At 35.0% G+C, this 20,316-nt stretch overlaps 1 protein-coding gene across 4 annotated transcripts in view; it reads right to left on the bottom strand.

Moving 5' to 3' along the window:
* Positions 1 to 20,316, bottom strand: part of SNTG1 (syntrophin, gamma 1) — a 228,932-nt gene that overhangs the window by 80,941 nt on the left and 127,675 nt on the right. For all 4 annotated transcript variants that reach the window (XM_014937004.1, XM_014937005.1, XM_014937006.1 and 1 more), the window contains one exon: positions 15,781 to 15,910. In XM_014937004.1, the coding sequence (XP_014792490.1) occupies positions 15,781 to 15,910 (130 nt within the window). The remainder of the gene's footprint in view (positions 1 to 15,780; positions 15,911 to 20,316) is intronic.

Raw genomic sequence — 20,316 nt, 5'->3', positions numbered from 1 at the left:
TTTTTTTTTTTTTTTTTTTTTTAAGAAGTGTGTTAAATACTGAACTTGATTTGAGGATTATTTCAGTTTTGACAACAATAATGTTATATTGACATAGTAGTAATAGATGTTATATTTTATTGCCTTGGCTATGACCTTGTAATCCTTAAACAAGATGAGGTTTGAATAATTAAGACTCAATAGAATTTTCCCCACCCTCTCATGAATTGCCAATTTCTTGACATTAAGAATCCCTAAGACAAGCACTGAGGATACAAGTAAATTTAAAGATAACTTTTGCTTAAATGTGCATTTCAGACTTGCCTATGAGAAAATTATGAACTTTTACGGAATTTCACTACATTATACTGGACTAAATATAATCTTTGAAAACAAATTTTCAACAGAGAACATAAAAAAAGGTAAAATAAATTTCAAATCCATTTAATAATTGAATATGTCTGCATAAGTGAGAGTTGTCACAAAGTATGTAAAGTTCAAGAAACATTTTTAAACTCTTTCATTGAAAGTACATGTGTCAACAAATTTCAGAACATCAACTCACTGTCTACTTGCATTTCAGCAGTAAAAGAGATTATTTAGTAAAAAACTTAGATTCTTGTTATATCAATAGTTCTTGTAGTCCAAAGGAAAACATGTCAGAAGTTAATAAATACAAATAATAGCATTTCTTCTGTTCAAGATATCAATATATGTCACCTTCTACAAGTTGAAATAAAATAATAATTAAAAAAAATCAAAGAAAGAATCATTCTTATGATACTTAAATTACTGGATCATTATTACTAGAATCGTTATTCTAGTGAAGTTTTAGTTATCAATCATGGATATTATCTTTCCTGAAAGAAAAAGGTGTGGGACATACATGCTCTGAAAATTACTACAGCACTATAGTTCACAGAAAAATCAGGAAACAAATTATTCAGCAAAGGTATAATGAACCATGAAGACAGTTGCATAAGTAGAACACAAAAGCTATCATTTACAAGAAGTGAAATGCATATGTCAAACTGCAACAAAAACAGATGATGTATAATGAGTGAAATTGTATGTGGTTACACTGTTATATACTGTCAGAATGTGGGAATTAGCTGTATGAACTTGACATTATTATGGTAACACTTAAAATAGTAATATATATCAAAATGGTGTGTTATCTGGAGAATTTAGAACAGAACACAGCAATTAAATATCTGAATAATATAATTCCTATTCATAAATAATAGGCTGCATAAGCTCCAAGACAAAGTAGACAAAAAGCCCACAGATGAACAAAAGCAGCTATTCCTAATATCAAATATAGAATTAGTCTTTCACTATGACTACTAACTGTTCTTAGCAGAAATTAGCAAAAACCATACAATAAAATTTGCAAAAGATTTCATTTTCAGCTGGTCACAACTAAAAAAAATAGTAATGAAATGAAGTCATAGGTATATGAAAACAGTTTTTACCCTGAAACCACATTCACTGTGTGTTCTAAGCCACACAAAATTTACCATTTCTACTTTACTATTATTTATTTCATGTAGAAAATTTCTGTACTGAGAAAAAGGATTTAGAACCGAAGTTCAATCTTTTGTAGCTTATGAGTAATGCAATAAGGACACAGTTGGAATTACAGAGAATGTGTATATTTAAAACTGTTCTCGTTAATGTATAAATAGTTTCCTGTCTGGTCTTTAACATGTTCCAACATTGCTCAAGATTGTGTCACACTTATAAATCGTGACAATCATCTCTTTACAACTGACCTTTTGAGTAAATTCTGATACAAAAGAGTATTTATTCATCTCATTCTACCACCTTCCTGGTTCTACATACTCATGAGATACTTCCTGAGGCCACCCATAGCAACAAATTCTATTTTGCTCTTTCTTTCCTCTGGTTTGGGTTAATGAAGAGTTTGTCATTTAGCTATGTCCCTTATTGCACTTTTCTTTCCAGTGGACTAGTAGAGAAAATATGGCTATCTATCGATGTTTTATTATATAAGTATTCATACATGAAAATGTCAAAAAAGTTCTTTAGTACTGGTAACACTGTATTGGGTACACTCCCCTGTGCTCTATAGGAAATAACAAGTAGTAAACATAACAAGAAACAAACAATATAAAGAACTGCTAAGAAGCTAATGACAGACTGATCGAAAGAGTGGTGATGTTGAAAATAATCCCATTTTAGTATTAACTTTTCTTGTATTCTAATGCTTGAGATAGAAGATATCAACATGCAAAAATGTCAGATATTTTTAAGCTGAAAGGTTGATGTTTCCAGAGCTAAAGGTTTTCTTTCAAAAGAAAACATGCCTCAGAGTTGTAGTTCTGATCAGATAAAAACAGTGGAGCTATACAGACCAGTAATGTGACAAGTTGATTTTTTAATTATTTGTTGGTGACTTGGTGAAGATGCAAACTGTCTTATAAGTCATTCCACTGTAAAGAATGAATGGCATTAGAACCAGAAGCAAGTGGGAAGTTTCTGTGAGACTGTCTTTAGGGTTTTAAAAAAAATGTAAGCATAACATGCATAAACTGTGATTTGTTGTGATTTGTTCTAGAAACTTATAAAGGTAATGGGAAGTGGGTTTTGGATCAGAAGACTAAACAGAGGTCAGACAGCTATAATTGCTTTAAGCTAGGTTTTGGCCTGCAACCTATCCAGCTATGTAATGGAAACCTAATTTACCAGTAGAACCTTCTGCAAGCCTCAGAGAGTTCTAGTTGCTATCCAAACATAGGGACTATTCTTTTTTTTTTTTATTATTCAAATTGCATACTATATTTCCTCACTTTTGGTTACTACATTTTGAGACGAAAATGCTATTCTATTTATGGTTACTGTTTGGTAAATGAATGTGCTCCATATTGCTGCAGCAAGGGGAAGTAGCTTAATTAAGGTGCAGACATACTTTGCTAAATGATCAGCAGAGGTATACTATCTCATTAGGCAAAATAATCTGTTTACAACAGCTTATCAAGAGTCTTTTAGAATTTTGTTTGATACAGTATTTTAAAAACTATAGATTATGTTTATACAGCAATATAAAGATACATTTATGTTAATCTGGTGCAAAAGGAAATAATTCTGATGTTAAACATGCATATAGTCTATATAGTTTATCAATTATTTAAAGAGGAACTGAAAAAGAATGTTTAGCTCCACAGCTCCATAGGGGTTGTGTTAGCCTAAGGGCATATTTCTTCTTGTGAAACACCTTATTTATGAAGTGAAAAAAAACCAAAACCCTTTAAAATTACTGCTGCTACTGTTACAAAATGAGCCAAACATTTAAATAGAATGCACACTCTATTAAAATATAAGATTATGAGTAGCCTGTGTTTTTCTGCCTGGCAAAGAACAAAACAAGTGGTAAAAATATATTAATTCCCTCTAACAAGTGCATCACAGAAAAGTAAGTAGAATTGAATGACACTGCTCTCTGCTGAGAACGAAAACATCTATGTATAATATTTAATAATTATAAAGCTAGTGTCCTTCAAGATTTGCTTCATATTTGCATTTGCATTTCCATGACTCCTTTTACAACAATAAACTCCAAGAGTGTCTTTGCAGACATCTGGAGTATCTCAAGAAAACTCACAAGGAGAAAAATCTTTGCAACACCACAGAATACTTCATGGGAGTCACTAATAACATTAGTACAGCAAAAAGAGAATCTGACACAGTAAAACAAGTGTCTGAATGTCAGTTCCTTTTGTCTCTTTGGCAGTACCTTTCTTCATGAATGGTCCTACTTAAAAAAATATTCACAATTCTGTGGACATTTTCCAATAAAATCATCCTTACTAAAACTTTGGAGGACCAAACTTTTCATCTATTCTCCCTTCTAGTGAGAGTTTATATCATTCAAAGATTTTTTTATCTGTAATGTTTTTATTACCTCCCCCTTCTTCCATGAATGGGAACCCTCAGTTTATCTTTTCCATAATGGATGCGTGAGAAAAGGAGTATTTTCTTCTTTCTGGATAGAACAGTAAAGCAAAACAATGGGTGCTAGGAGTTCTAAATCTCCACAGCAGCTGTAGGTTGGTATTCCAGTGAAGAAATATTAAGGAAATATATATAAAGAAATGTCCAGTAAAAGTAATTTTTCCCCATACATTAAAAAGGCTGTTATTTTCCTCAGGTACATCTGCACCTGGGAAGGGGAAGCAGCAGCCAGAATGAATGAGAAGACGAACAGGAAAAGGAAAACAACAAATATTTTCATTTACACCCTTTATACAGCAATGCCTGAGTCCATTGCTCATAAAGGAAAAAAAAAAAGCATTTTGCATCAACTGGCTTCCCCGAAGTAATACAGGACAGATTTGCAGTAATAATTATGCCACAAATTAAGAAGCCTCAGCACTCCAAAATGATGTGAGAGGACCTCAAATAGCAGGATTTTAATTTGATCTCAAAACCTGATAAAAATTCTTTTTAGTTTTTAAAACTTTTGTGGATTGGAAGGTAAGATCTAAGATGACAGAAGGGAAAATGGTAAAGAAGGCTTATTTGACTACAACATTCACAAATATAAAAAATCCCCAGTTGCTCAGTTGAAGACATCTATATGAGGCCTGTTTTTGCTGATCCTTCTCTTCCATGGCAAACTTGGCTGAAGAAGTTTGTGCTGACTTTTCTCTTCCTGACTGTATATCCACCCTACGTTCCCAGCCTTTTAGTCACGCTAAAACAATCATTTGGGGGATAAAACAACAGTTAATGTGATTACTGAACTCACTTGGGTTAAAAAATCTGCAAAAATAAAAGCTGCACCGTAGTACAGGGAGTGAATTGTCTGTGTCCAATTTTGTCATGGTAGTACCAGAGTACCCACCCACCCATGGAACATACAGTACTCAGGCTGAAGAAGATAACTGCATAGGACTTGGGAGTGCTGGTGGATGAGAAGCTCAACATGAGCCAGTAAAGTGCACTTGCAGCCCAGAAAGCCAAACGCATTCTGGGCTTCATCAAAAGAAGTGTGGCCAGCAGGGCACGGGAGGTGATTCTGGCCTTCTGCTCCGCTCTGGTGAGACCCCACCTGAAGTACTGTGTTGAGCTCTGGAGTCCTCAGCACAGGAAGGGCATGGACCTGTTGGAACTAGTCCAGCAGAGGGCCACAAAGATGATCGGAGAGCTGGAGCACCTCTGCTGTAAAGACAGGCTGAAAGAGTTGAGGTTCAGCCTGGAGAAAAGAGGGTTCCAGGGAGACCTTATAGCAGCCTTCCAGTACATAAAGGGAGTCTACAGGAGAGATGGGGAGGGACTCTTTACTAGGGAGTGGAGTGATAGAGCAGAGGGTAATGGTTTTAAACTGAAAGAGGGGAGATTAATATTAGATCTTAGGAAGAAATTCTTTACTGTAAGGGTGGTGTGGTACTGCAACAGCTTGCCCAGAGAAGCTGTGGATGCCCCATCCCTGGAGGTGTTCAAGGCCAGGCAGGATGGGCCTTTAAGCAACCTGGTGTAGTGAAAGGCGTCCCTGCCCATGGCAGGGAGGGTTGGAACTTGATGATCTTTAAGATCCCTTCTAACCCAAACCATCCTATGATTCTATGATCTGCTGCACTTAAGCAATACTTCTACTGGGTGAATCCTACCAGATAGCCTGGATGAGAGCCCTACCTCCTGCTAAACAGCATTGGCATGAATTTTACGTGCGGCTCAATGGATAGCAAAGAGAACAGTCTGTGGAAGGGGGAGCAGAACCTCAGCCATGCTCTGTCTCTGGACATCCTTTGGCCAGGCGTGAGACAGATGGCATCAGACCTGCAGGCTGAGTAGCACGGAGAGATCCTGTCTCTCATGTCAGGGTGATTCTTCCTACCTGTAGGCTACTATGCTAAAGTACCCTCTTGCCATTTCCTATTAGAAGTGGGAGAGATAGGTACTTAACTCAAGGAGATTGAATTACCCTCTGGAGATGTCTGCATTCTTTATATAGTTAATGGGATAGAAGTAAGTGACTAAGTTAGGAGGACTGGTTCACTTTCTTCAAGTCTTAAAGACATTTCCTTCTACCCATTGACTACGTAAGGAGTTTGGGTGGAGAGGATCTTGCCTTTTCAGGGACAAACACCTAACATTTCTATGATATCACTTAATTTAGCTAAATTAGATTCAATTCCTACACTTTTACAAAAAAGTAGTTACAAAAAGGAGAAATTGAGTTCCTTGGCAATCAGATACCAGAAAAGAAGGACTCCTACAACTCCTTTGACAATGGGAAACCTGCTGAATTATGTGAGAAGCCACAGCATGTTAACATGCCATAGGAGGTTTTTCATCCTTTTTATTACGTTACAAAATTACCTGAGGAAATAAACACAATGAAAACAATATTTTCTGCTAGGCAGGTAACAAACTCTTCCCTAGAGAAAACTACCATAAGTTTGCATGATCATTCACCAATAGATTTACAAACCTTTTTGGAATCTGGGCATACACAGTTTTACTCTGATTTTTTTATTAAGACTTCTTGTCTGTATCAACAGGAAACCTACGAAATATGCAAATAAATCACCTCTACATAGACTAGTTGCACATATTCAAATCTACCTCTGAACAATTTGATCTAAAGAGAAAAAATTACTTTATCCTGTTACTTAAATGGTCAGTTTATTGGTGACACAATGGACTACAAAAATACTTTTTACTGATTTTTCTATGTGGTTTCAATGCATCACCCTGGAAGTAGAATATCTATCAGTAATTTGAAATGGAAATAAAGGTTTTTTTATGATATTCAAAAAGTAGCCTCATGAATAAAACTGGAATTTATCATGTTAAAGAGCCGAATTGTGTATCTACATGGACCTTACATCATCTTTCTGCTAATATAGCTAAAAGCAAGTGTAAGGACTAACATGAATCAAGTTCTTCCTCAGTTGCATTTTATGTTATACTTTATGATACTGAACCATTAAGTAGTCACAGGTGAGATGAACAGGCATTTTTTAACTACCTGGTTGCCTCCTTTCCAGAAGTGTTTTAGGATTTCCTTGCTCTCTGCATCTAAGAACTAGTAACTAGGTTTCCTATCACAGGAGATCTCATATCAAAATAGAATTTAGGAACTCAGTATTACACTTTGGTCATAAAGTGCTCTCTTGACAGGCTACCCAGGCATAACGGACAATTGTCTCATAATGAAACAAAACTGGGGAGTAAAGAATTGATTACCTGCATCAAATATAAAAATGTACAGTCATTGTAATATCAATCAAAAAGAAAAGAAAAACCAGAAACGTTTCATATAGTCATTATAAACAGTTCAAAAAGGTGAAAATCTCCAAAGGAAATTAATAATTCTTCAGTGCAGTAAGTCACAGACTACCATGTACTGGGGTATGACAATGAAACAAGGTGCTTCATTCTCAGTTTTTCAAGCTTGACTTCACGACCTCAATGATAGTCTTTGAAATGTTTTGTATGTAATTACCTCATTTTCTGAAATAAACAAAATAGTGAAAAAAAAACCCCAAAACAAAGAACCCTGCAATCATGTTGATGCCCACACAGGTGATCAGCATGGCTATAATTTCAGATTTCTCAGATATTCGCCACAGATGTCTGCTACTTAACTATGCAAAGCATTTTTAAGAGATAAGAAACTTGTCAGAGAGTTTCATAATACCTTTTCTTAGCAGAGAAATGGCAAATTCAAAGGATTCGGGGCTCATTTCCTCTGCACCACATTCTGTCTAGTGCTCATTTGTTTTTTCGCCTGTTTCCCCATTAGCTGGGCTTGTCTGCCCCATCCTCTTGAAACTGTCCCAGAATGACTGAAATTCCTGTCTTCTCCCTCAGCCGTCTGCCTCCTCCTCTGAGTCCATTCTCTTCCTCAGACAAATATAAGCTGTGCAGTACCTGAACACGCTGGATGTCTACAGCACTTTATGAAGCAAGACAACAAAATGGAGAAAGTGCTTTCAACACATTAGCCTACTAATAAGGTATTCCCTGAGGTGTTTTATGGCTTTTTGAGTGCATTTCAATTTCTTTTACTACTACTTTTTTTTTTTTTTTTAATGGGTTGTGGAAGAAATGCAAAACTTTCAATGTAACTACCTTTTAGAAATATATTTTAAAAGTGATTAAGAGGAAAGACGTGAAAACAAGCTAACCTTGCTTCAAAATACAAACAATTATATTCATATTTGTGGTGTTTTTTAAGACAGCAAAGAGAAGGCATACAAAAAAAAAAAGGGTTATTATTGCCTAGCCTCCCAATTCCCAGTTGCTGTTTCAACAGCCACTTTCAACAAACTCTCACTTAAAATAAACCAATTGTGGAATATTGAACAGTTTATTGCACAACAAAAACTAGGTTAAAGTAGCTGGAAGTCTCCAACTGCTACTGAAAGGGCAGCTTGGCATTTTGGCAGGAAAGGTCAACTTATAATGAGTACTTTCTTTTTCCATGTGCTACTTCTCTGCAAAAGCCAAGTGGCTTACTCGCATTCCCAGTCAGACTGTTTCTAATTCCTTTATTCTTGTCATCGTTTCTTTGCCACTTTAAATCAATGAAGATTTTTATTTTTTTTTCTTAATTACAGGTTCTCTGCTACCTTTCATCAGGGTGGGATGTTGAGAGCAAGTATGACATCCCTCCAAAGTGTCTCGTAACTAAATAGATTATAGTCTTTATTACATTGTGTCAACTTAAGCCTCCAATAATAATGGAAGGAAGGAAGAGAGTCTCAGAGCCTAATATAAATCCTACGTATATTAAAGAAGTATTGAATATTCTGATGTTTTGCTTTGATTTAAATACTAGTGCAAGGCTACAATTTAATTTGACTCATACAAAACTGGATGAATCAGACAAAGTGCAGGGATTCTTTTCTGTGTGACAGCATCATATAAAAAAATACAAAAAATATTATCTCTGCAACAACATGGCTTCCTTTTTTAAGGCTTACATTTAACAGCCAAATTGTGGTTCTTCTGTTTGAAGAATATTTATAAGGAAGGACTTTTGATTTCACTGTCTCTGAATTTTAGAGCAATTTAGTGGCAATTTATAGAAATGCAGATGGTAATATTTTTATTAGATACTATTGACCATTGCAAGACTTGTGATACTATGAACAGCAAAACTACAACAATATTATTAAAAATAGCATTAATAAATTTCATATTTGGGAGAAGTTTGGTACAGAAAGGGAATTTTATTTAATTTGAAAAGCTATCATGACTAATTGAAGTTTACAATGTATATTCCAAATGAAGACTGCAAAACTGCATGTCTTAATGATGAATGCTGTCACTGTAACCAGAATATGTCATAACAAATGCTCCAACTATGAAGACAGAAGTTTCTTGTTACTACTTTCCCAGATAAGGTGATTATTGTGGAAGAAATATTCTGGAAGAAATATTTCTTGAAGAAATATTCTTTTCTTCCACTGTTTTCCTGACCTGCCTCATGCTAGACATTGTCCTTTAAACTTGAGTATGTTATAAAAGTGCAGATGAAATGCACTGGAAAGACTTAAATATTCTTTGCAGCTAAATCAGTACATACAAGAGGATACAAAATATCCCACAATTCTTCAGTCCACAAGGTAAAGGCAACAAGTTAGTAAAATAAGACATGCAGCAAATTGCCCACAATGTAAGTAAATATGAGACAAGACCATATGTATAGCTTGATAACAGTGTCATAGAAACAGATGTGTTTTATATGTCAAGCTGGTAACATCCCACATTAAAAAAGGCAGGAAAAAATAGGATAGATTTGATTTATGTAGTTTTTATTCTGCACTGACTGCATTTATTCACTTAGATCTATGTGCCTTAGGAGAACCATACATGGAAAAAAATATGGCAGCAGTATGTTACAAGCTCAGTTCTGAATTTTAAATCTTCCTACAGAGACCGAAATATCAGTTTTGGAATGCATATGTCTATAGGCTTCCCTTTACAAGGTCTAGAATGGGATGCAGAACAAAAAAATCAAAGTGTCAGAAGTCTGTAAGCACATGAATGCCTAATACTGCTTTAAAAACAGTTGAATGTACATTTATAACACACAATTTATCTAAGTATTTCTATCTCAGGGAAAGCAAATTATAAATGTAAAAATTATTATATTGGCAATATTCTGAAGACTTTCTATACTCTTCTGTTGTTTTGGTCTTCATTTTAAATGGCTTTCACCTTCTAATTACAGACAGTATTTGTCTTTTGCGCTACTACATTTGATGCTAATGTTTATCTTTTTGGACTTGCTCCAAACACACATAGCTCAGGAACTAACAAAAAGTTAAATATTATTGTAATACACAATTCACAGGGCACCTAAGAACATAAAATCCCTGAAAACTCAAAAATTACTAATATCAGAGCATCCTGATGCTCTGATACTGCCATGGTACTTCGCCTAAAAAATTGAAATGTGAAATGTGCTCAGTTATTATGAGTGACATTGATTTATTCATTTAACATAACATTCCATAGTATGTTATTACTGGTGGTAGTACCCACCAGAAAAATGAGACATCTACTACTAATTTATTTCAATAACTTACTAATAACACAATATAGTCCTGTGATATTTTATTCTTCCCACATGTGGAACAGATCTTATTATTCTAATTGGGGCTTTTTTCTCCTTTATTGTGTTTTCTTTCCTCTCCCTCTCCCTAGTGACTTACAGAATCCTTAACAATTACCCAAACTTCAGCATTGTAAAGATAAGGGATTATTGTTCTCTTTTCATCAGTGAAACTTAGTTGCAGTTTCTTTCATTAGGCATTACATTTTAAGCATATGATTAATGTTTTCAATTGAACTTTTGAACTTTGTTCAAAATAAAGGCTTGAGTTCAGAAAAACACATACATCAGGCCATACTCATACTCAGTTTGTAGACCTCTTAATCCTACTGCTTCCATGCTACTGCCATGCTTCCACCATCAATGTGTGTGCCTCATTAATTTCACAGATACATGCTATTTTACCGAGAAAATGTTCCATGATGGAATAAAGTGAAGTTACTGTGAACTAAATCTTGTAAGATCTTTTGCGCATTCTTAAGATAAATTTAAAACTAACTTTTTGTTACCTCCTGCTTGGCAATCTTATCTCAGTTGCCTGTCATTCCTGTCTGATAAAGTTCATATTGTTTCTTCTCTGTCAAGTGCTAGCTTCAAGGTAAGAAGCATAAATGTGCAATTGCTGCAGTGTCTCCCAAGGAAATGATGGAATAGGAAAGGGAAAAGAAGCATCATTGCACTCACTATATAAAAATCTGCGACAGAGAAAGCAATGGGCAAGACTGACAAATATTGAGTCAGGAGGATAAATCCCCGAAGACTCTATTAAGCTATATCCCAGAAGATGCTAACTGCAATGTTTTGGGTTTTTTTATTACTCTTTTGTTATGAAGACCTATACAGAAAAAACTATGATAATTAAAATAATTAAATACCCATAAAACTTAGAATATCTGTAGAAAAAGTAAGGAGTTCATTTTATAGTTAAACCTTTCAAGCAATTTGGAGCATTTAATCCGTTTTATAACTTAGAAAAAAAGCTCTTTTCTAATATTTGAAATTACTAAACAGTAAGGTAAGAAGATCCGCTTAGAAATTTTTATTAAGCAGTGTATCTATCTTAATACTTAATACTATACCTATGCTCATTTTCTTCCAAAAGTGACACATACCAGGTTCGCAACATCCTTGGCTCTAAGCTAGGGCTTTTTTCTTTTTTTTTTTTTTTTTTTTCTAATTTTGGCAGCACTAAAATAGAATATTGTGGCACTGGCATAATTTTCAATTGAACCAGGTTTGAAAAAGACCTTGGGTAAAATCTCATCCCATCTAAAGCCATTTTAAATTTTGCCTTCAAGTCCCTTGAAAATTGCACTAATTAGGGATGTAATGGCAACAGGTGGACCTTTATAGACTGCACAATTTTGGAGTATTTTCTTAGACTCTTCCAGAGACCAATTTTTTTTAAAGTTACATGACTATTGGATACTGTAATCATAAAAATTTTTAACAAGATTGATGCTAATTAACAGAAGCCAGTATTAATTACCACAGAAATTAATAGAGTTTAAATGTTCATGGAAAGACCAGTAGTTCACAGCTGAATTGGAAGAGCACAACTGAAAATTCCTGTTTGGAGCATGAGTAAGAAAAGGTAGAAGCAGCAGCTTGTTCTCTTTCTAATCATCTTTGGCCTGCCATCCACACTGGCTACAAAAAGAGGTAAATCTCTTTTCTACCTCATCAATTTATAGATGAATTAGTGTTCCCAAGTCTAGGTTCAATTCAGTATTCAGGTATCAGCACATGAACTTCAGTTTCAGTATTGCTTAGACTAAACTTTGGGTTTAACGTAATCCCTCTGAGTTTTGAGACTATTGCTAAAACTGATGAATTTTTAACACAGAAGCTGCTCAAGTGACTCAAGTTGGAGAGGAACACATCTTCAGAAATGAATGGTCTTTATGGATTCATTACGTCACCAATTTTAGTATGATATTAAGTCACTTTCAACAGTGTGTTCCTATATTAGGCATTTTTGTTGCATGCCAATATACAAGTCAATTTATGCTTTGCAATTTTAAAGGGATGTATTTCATCTCATATGTAATCTTTCCATGGTTTCTAGGGAGCTAGAGAAATGAAAATTAGCAGTATCGCTCTCATTATTCTACAACCACCGGAGGACACTAGTTCTAATTTACTGAATACGAAGAAAAAAAAAATGCATACCTGAAGTCTGTCTTTTGATGAAAATTTGAAATGAAGTCAACACGATCAGCCAGCATACTGATTTTTTTTAATCTCTTCTGTATTAGTCAGAGTATAATTTTCTATATCTCCGCATTAAAACTGTAACTATCTTGTTGCATAATAATGCAAGTTTTATCTCACACTGTACAATGACTGACAGTCTAACCAAAAACATTTTGCCTGCAGTCACCATCTTCCAGCCTATCTTCAGTTAGCAACATGATATTCAGTTAGCAACGCTGCCTTTCAAGGATGATGATGTCAAGACATTTTAGTTTTGTTTGTATTCCTGCCTCTTTGTTATCTTATTGCTCTTTGGTAGGTACTGGCCACAAAGATGATTCTACAACTGAGTCACACCACCTTTGTGTCAGATGTGGACATATTAGATCATGACAGAAGAGATTTTGACATTATCCTTATAAAAATGTAAATTTTTAATACGTAATATTGGAGCCATGGACTCACATTACACAACTGTAAGATACCTGTGGGAACATAGAGGAAGCAAGCCATGTTCTTACCACACACATTTGTGGGATTTGAACCATCACATGATTTTTTTTCAGCCATCTTGTGTGTGGGAAAGTAAAATAATTCAGATTTTCTGCTTAGGACTAGTATGCTTTTTGTCAAAATATCCAGGCATTTCTTTGGCAGATTTATTCAGAGAAACCCTCTCTGGCCCCTCAAAGATATTAGTGACAGGATATACATACCTCTTTAGGTATCGAAGTTTGAACTCACCACCCTAGGATCCCTTACCAGTCAAAGGAAAGAAAGACATGTCCTGAGGGAAATAATCTCATCATAAAATAGATGTTGAAAGTAAAGCATAGGGATCACTCTTTGGACATGCTGCTTTAAGACATCTAAAGTTAGGCAACATAAATCGCACTCAAATCTACAGAGTCCATTTGACATATGGGTAAAGGAAACGTTTTCAGAAAAAAGTTAGGTTTTATAGTCTGTCTTATTTTCATCTGCTTCCTTCTTTTTCAATAGATACATGTGAGAAAGATAATGTAAATTAACATTTCTATGAACTGCACAGTATTTAAATGAAACCAATTATTTTCCATAACCCCTAGATAGAGATAAGAAGTTAACTGAAACTAAAAATTAGTCAATTTGTTGAAAAGTTAAATAAAGTCCTATATTCTCTTTGTTTCTTTGGTACTGGATGCCACATTAAGGGAGAATGTGTGTGAGTAAATGCCTCTCTCAGAGCAAAAATACTAACATCAACAATATGTATATGTCAATAACCATCTCGTAAAGTAAGAAAATATAGGGACCTCTAATCACATCTAATCATTGTTCTGAGCAACAGTTCGGGTTTTTTCCCCTGTGTGTTTCTAACGTTGTTTATATTCACTTATCACATATGCTGTCAAATAACTAATTCTTTCTGGCAACTGACACTTTAAAAGAAAAGTATATTACAGAAAAGTCACTTTCATTGGTTTCCATAAATTCACATGGACTGTGAACAATTAGGAAAGTTCTAAAAATAGATTCATGGAAAATTGTCATAAGCCCAAAATCCCACAGTTACTTTACAGGATATCTTTGGGATAAAGTGAACATAAATATTGGCCCAATAGTTGTATAATTTACTATTTCCATTGTATAAAACATCAGATACATTGATTCTGTACTTTATGGAAACTAATGTAGAATTATAAACTGTACTCATTTTTGAAAAACTGAAAATATATTATTAAATAATAGTGCATTACGAAACTTCAAGTTGCACTAAGCAACCATAATTATAGTCTCACCATAACTACATAAAACCTTATCAGATAAAATCTAGGTGCATCTATCTGTTGTCATAAGTAGACAAATACACTACTTTAGGTAGCAAGAATCATTAACAGCCCAAACTAAAGATGTCAAGAGGAAAAATTAGCATCTGCAGGATGCCTAGTGAGACAAGAAAGGTTCTATATAGCAACAGCATTGGAAGGATGGATGAATAAATAGCCATAAAATCAGCTTCTACTGCATGGAAACTTGCAGATGGTGGATGAATTCATGTCTGTCACATTTTTATAATACAATGACTTTTACATATTGCTGCCAGATGGAACATAGTTCTGCATCTTGAATATAAATCTCCAAGAAATACAACTTCCTTCAATGTGTTCCCTGTATTTGAAACAAAAGCAAATTTAGAGGCAGGTTTGGAAGGCTAAGGCAGATTGAAGGAAATCTGAGAGAATATAAATTAAATCCTCAAGGGCTTCCTTGCTATAACTCAATTCAAAACAATGGAATTACCCATGTGTACCTGTACATTTTGAGGAAAAACAGGAAAGGTATCACACAGACTTCCACAGGAACTATGTGTCATCTATCAAATGCAAAATTCACCCCAGGCAGGTCGAGAAGACTTACTAGTCAAACTCACTAGTAGTTAGGCAAAACCTTTGCATAACATTTTTTCTTGCTTCAATAAAAATAGATACCTATCCCACAAGATCAGATCATAGAAGTACAGTGCATGAAGCATAAATGGATTTAATCTTGGTTGATAACAAACATCTGTATCTATATCACAGAAGCACCTTGCCATTCTCCTTGTGTTAAATGATACCTAAACAAACCTAATATCTAATTCAGAGCCAAGTATACCAATCTTTATACAGATGCGCTTTCTCAAACTACCAAGAAAGTACAGAATGTTTTGCTTTTAAATCTGCTTACCCATCACACCTGGCTTTCTCCTGTGTGTCTGGTCTTTCTTTCTAATGCTAGCTGGTATTGCTAAGAAGCGAATAACTCTGATAGCGATGGAGTGAACTGTATGACTGTAGGGGAGAATATTTTCCCATTCAATGATTTCTCACAAAGTCTGATTTGATGACAAACTTGAGTTGACTTCTCTTAGACAGCCTCAAGCATTGTTTATATGCAGATAATTCTGTGTGTGAACCCATTAGGCTTTTATGACAGTTATAATCAAATATGATTGGGAAACCTTCTGGCTTACTTGGATCCATACTTACATTGTGCTTTGTGAGGTTGGAAATGTTACTTGCTATTGCTTGTAGCCAGTCGATACAGTCTTCAGCAGAGAGACACTGAATTATTCCACTGCAAACCCCATCCACAGCAATTACTTGGAACGCATTTTGCCTATAGACATGTCATAACAGATCAGGTCAGAAGAAAATTTCATCTGTTCTAGCATATCATCTTAACAATACTTGTAGAAATGCTTTCCTTTCAACTACAATGAAGGTCAGCCACTGAACACTGATAAATCGCTGGTTTTCCTGTTTTATAAATACCTGACATATTAAAAAGATCATGTTAAAAGGTCAACTCAGACTATATTAAGTTTCCATAAAGCTATAAAAAAATTCCACAGGCTAGCTCCACAGAGCATTGACCAACAGTGTGTGACTTCAAAAGCTAAACAAGTGCAATAGCTGATACATACCAAAGAATTAATACTTTAATACTGCAGATCACAGAGAAGAAAAGTGTGCATTGGACACTGTAGGCAATCATTGCAGAAATCATTGCAGTAGTTTTTTCTCAAAAACTTTTGTTTCATTTTTTTAATGCATTGTTTAAATATAGTAAGATTTCTGTCTGGATACTCCCTGTTGGCTGCTCTTGGTTACACACTTTTGATCATCTTCTAAACTACTGATAGAAAAGCTGGAGAATTCAAAATCGATTAGGTAGCATTAATGATTTTTCCAATTGCATTTCTGAGTATAAGATCATTAGCAAAATGCACTGGAATGCCAAGAGACATCCAATGACAAAAGCAGCGGCCACCTGGGTGCCTCTGTCCCAGCACCAATCTGGGCACCTCCACAATAATCTGTCATGCAGTATAGACTGACTTTCCACAAGTGAGCAATTACAGGACAAGAGAAAACTTTGAGATGCTAAAGCAGTAGCAAACCTAATTTCTTCAGTAAATAGCTTTCCTTTGGGAGGCTCACAGGTCTCTGACTTCACAACCAAAAAGACCTCAATATTAATCCGTATCCCAGAGTAAGAGACTACTAAACATACAGAGAATACCAAGTTCCACTGCTGGCATTCTTCTACAAACCCATCTGTTAATGGTCAATTAGAGGTTTAAGATTATGTACATTATTTACATTCTTTGAGAATGGCTCAGGCAAAGTGAGTGTTACCTTCAGCGTAAAACTGAGTGCCGCTGATAACAGTTTCCGACATCTCAGGACAGACAAACATTCTGCAGAGGTGGTTTTTTTTTTTTAACCTCTTGAAATTATATTCTAGGTGTGGAGAATAAAGGTCTTTCCTGTATCTGTGTCAACTAGAGGCTTTTCTTTCAGTCAGGAGAAGCAATAAAAATGAATTAGAGTCATGCCTTTGCTTTAAGAGTCATATCATAAGAACTAGCTCTTACAGGACATTAAGGCTTATATATCCTAATATGATCATGCAGAGACCAGTGTTTTATCTAAATCCACCAGCTAACTTATCAGTTACTTGTCTTTTCAGACAGGTAGTGATATTTTCTTTAAATCTAAAGGTACAAGCTGAGAGCTACTTCTTTCAATGACTTGTTATCACAATAATTCTGGTAAAGTTTTTGAGAAAGATTTATTTAAAGCATCTTCAGGTAATATATCTAGCATTTGCTTACTATATCCTTTATTTTAAATGTCTATAGATATAAATAGTAAAGTCCTTACATAATGAGCATTGCATGATGCTCAGAAAAAATTGTTGATTATTTGTTTCAAGAAAAATAGCATTATTTTCAGGACTCGCCTTCTTTCTACTCAGCCTACTAAACACCAAAGTAGGAATCCAAGGAATCGAGTAACATGTGACCCTAACCTGCCCAAGCAAAGAAAACCCAGTGTGTTCCAGACTCATTCCTGATGGACAAATTTCCCTTACACTACAAACACAGTCAATCTGATGCACTTAAGGCATCGACTGTTCCTACTCTTTCTAGGTATTTGATCTGTGCACGTAAAAAATCATTCATCCATAATGTTCTTGACCAAGCATTAATAAACACATATGAAGATGTACGGCTACCTTATAAATTACTTCTGAATGTTCCTGGGCAGTATATATCTTTAACCTCTGATTATGATATCTTTAACCTTAGATTATTGCAATTGTATTTTCCTGAATTAGTCTACCAGCCAAAGTCCATACTACCACAGAAAACTGAAAAAAATAATCTATTAAATGTGTTTTGTATTAAATAGAACAAGTATTAGATAAATCACTTTATAATACAGCCCAAAAGTTAAGATCAGATGAATTCTTATTCAACTACATATCTCAGGTTCTGTGCCTTCTTGAACTCAAGAGTTATATTTGAAATTAATAAGCTTCCCACGATTAACCTGAATGCCCCTTTGGAATTTTATATTAATACTCTCTGGAATTGATGTGTCTCAAGCATCCCACTAGGAAAGCTAGAATAGGATTATGAGGTGTAACAGTGTATGTGATAATGATATGATGTATTTCTGTGCTAGTCTATAGTGAAAACGGACTTGTAAATATGAACTACAGAAAGTGTAATGAATTAAATTCCACTTCATCTTGCTTTCTTATATTATTTTCAATATTCTTTCCTTAATGTTGCTCTTTATAGGAATCTCTTTTAAAAATTATCCACCTTTCTCTCACAAAAAAAAAAAAAAAAAGAATATGGGGCCATATTTTTAAATATTTACACTAATTTTAAAAACTCGTATAAACTGTCTTGCAAAAAGGAAAAAAAAAATGTATTTAAAAGGGCCAGAAAAGAATGTCATATTATATTTTTTAAAAAAATATCCCCCTTTCCCCAAAAAAAAAAAAAAAAAAAGAATAGGGAGCCATATTTTGAAATATTTACACTAATTTTAAAGACTCGTATAAACTGTCTTGCTAGCAATGTAAAACGTTGGTTCTATACTTTTTTGAAGAAAACCCCACTTCCTCTCTTGTAATTACACCGTGTTTTTGTTTCCTTTACGTACTCTTACTTCCTCATGTTAGACATCATAGAAGGGCACAAGGAGAAAATTATAAGAGTTTCAAAGTTTGACTATGAATTCAGGGATTTTGTTTTATATGAATATGCTTTTAATATTTTTTTTTTGGAAATTCAAATGTCAGGAGTATCATTACTACCTAAAAAGCTTTTGCTGTAATGTACAAGTTCTATAAGCTTCACTTTAATCTTGTGTTTTATTGATGCAGAAGACTGAATTTTAAAACCCTAGATCTATGAATAGTTGAATATGACCTAATTTTCCATGTGAGTAGTTCTATTCAATTCAATATCTTAACTGAAGTATACAGTAGGACAGATCTCAAATTTGACTGTTATGATTTTGGGCCCTTTATGCTTTATGCTCTTAATTATTTCTATTGCAACCATTGTTAAACATTCAGCTGAAAGTTTTCACAGAATTTAATAAAAAAACTCCTGCCTCTGCGGTGACTGTATCCTGTTCCCTTTCAGTTCAACCAATAAACCATCGTAGCCTTTGGTTTACACCTTGACTCCCTGGGCCACCCATTTGCTCCTCTATAGAAAAAGGATCATGCAGCCAAGTAAATATGATTTTGCTATTACCAATCAAAAGCTGCAGGCTGTTTTTAGCTTCACAATTATCTAGTGGTGAAATGGCTATTGCCTTACCTGCTTTAATTTCAGCTCTGTGAGTAGGGAAAAGGCTGGCAGACCTAGGTAATGTCCTTCTAAGAAACAACAGCCCTTAGAATTAACTGAGACTGTGGGAGGCTTTTGTGCAACTTTCAAGTGTTTGCTGAGAACCAATCAGAAAGAAGCAGGCTGTGAAAAGAAACAATAAAATTCATCCCACGCAAATCCTGAACTGAGGTTGAAAAACCCTGGTTTTTCTGGTTTTTTTTTACAAGGAGTCACACAGGATGGGTACAAGTCACTCCTGGGATTCTGATTGGACGCAATAGGAAAATTTTTCACATTTAGAACAATCAGCCATTGGAATAATCTCCCCAGGGAATCATAGAATCATAGAATGGTTTGGGTTGGAAGGGACCTTAAAGGTCATCTAGTTCCACCCCCCCCCTGCCATGGGCAGGGATTTGAGTAGATTGCTCAAAGGCCTATCCAGCCTGGCCTTGAACACTGCCAGGGATGGGGCAGCCACAACTTCCCTTTCCTTCTTCTCTTTCCAGAAATATTAATGAAGCTTTTCTGTATTAATTAGGTAATTTTACATGTATCTGAATGGAACAATAGGAACTTTTAAACCACTAATGCCTGATGAGCCTTCCAGGTACAGCATAACACACTGTTATTCCCAGAATCACACATCTAAGCTGGCAGACAAGAAGGCTACACGGGAAAGATAGGGTTTATTTCAGTTAATAAGATCTCATGAATTATTAGTCCTTTGTGCTTATTTTAAGAGTTAATGTTTCTTATGCGTTAGAAGAAGAAGTAACAGAGAAACATGCTCTATAACTGCAGGCAGCTGGACATATATCCCACTGATTCAGACCTGACCTGTGGGGTGAATTCCCAGCCTGACCAGAGCCCCGCTTCA

The sequence above is a fragment of the Calidris pugnax genome, unplaced genomic scaffold (genome assembly GCF_001431845.1).
Source record: "Calidris pugnax isolate Ruff unplaced genomic scaffold, ASM143184v1 scaffold51, whole genome shotgun sequence".
Classification (NCBI taxonomy): Eukaryota; Metazoa; Chordata; class Aves; order Charadriiformes; family Scolopacidae; genus Calidris; species Calidris pugnax.
This window is presented reverse-complemented; position numbering and strand designations above follow the sequence as displayed.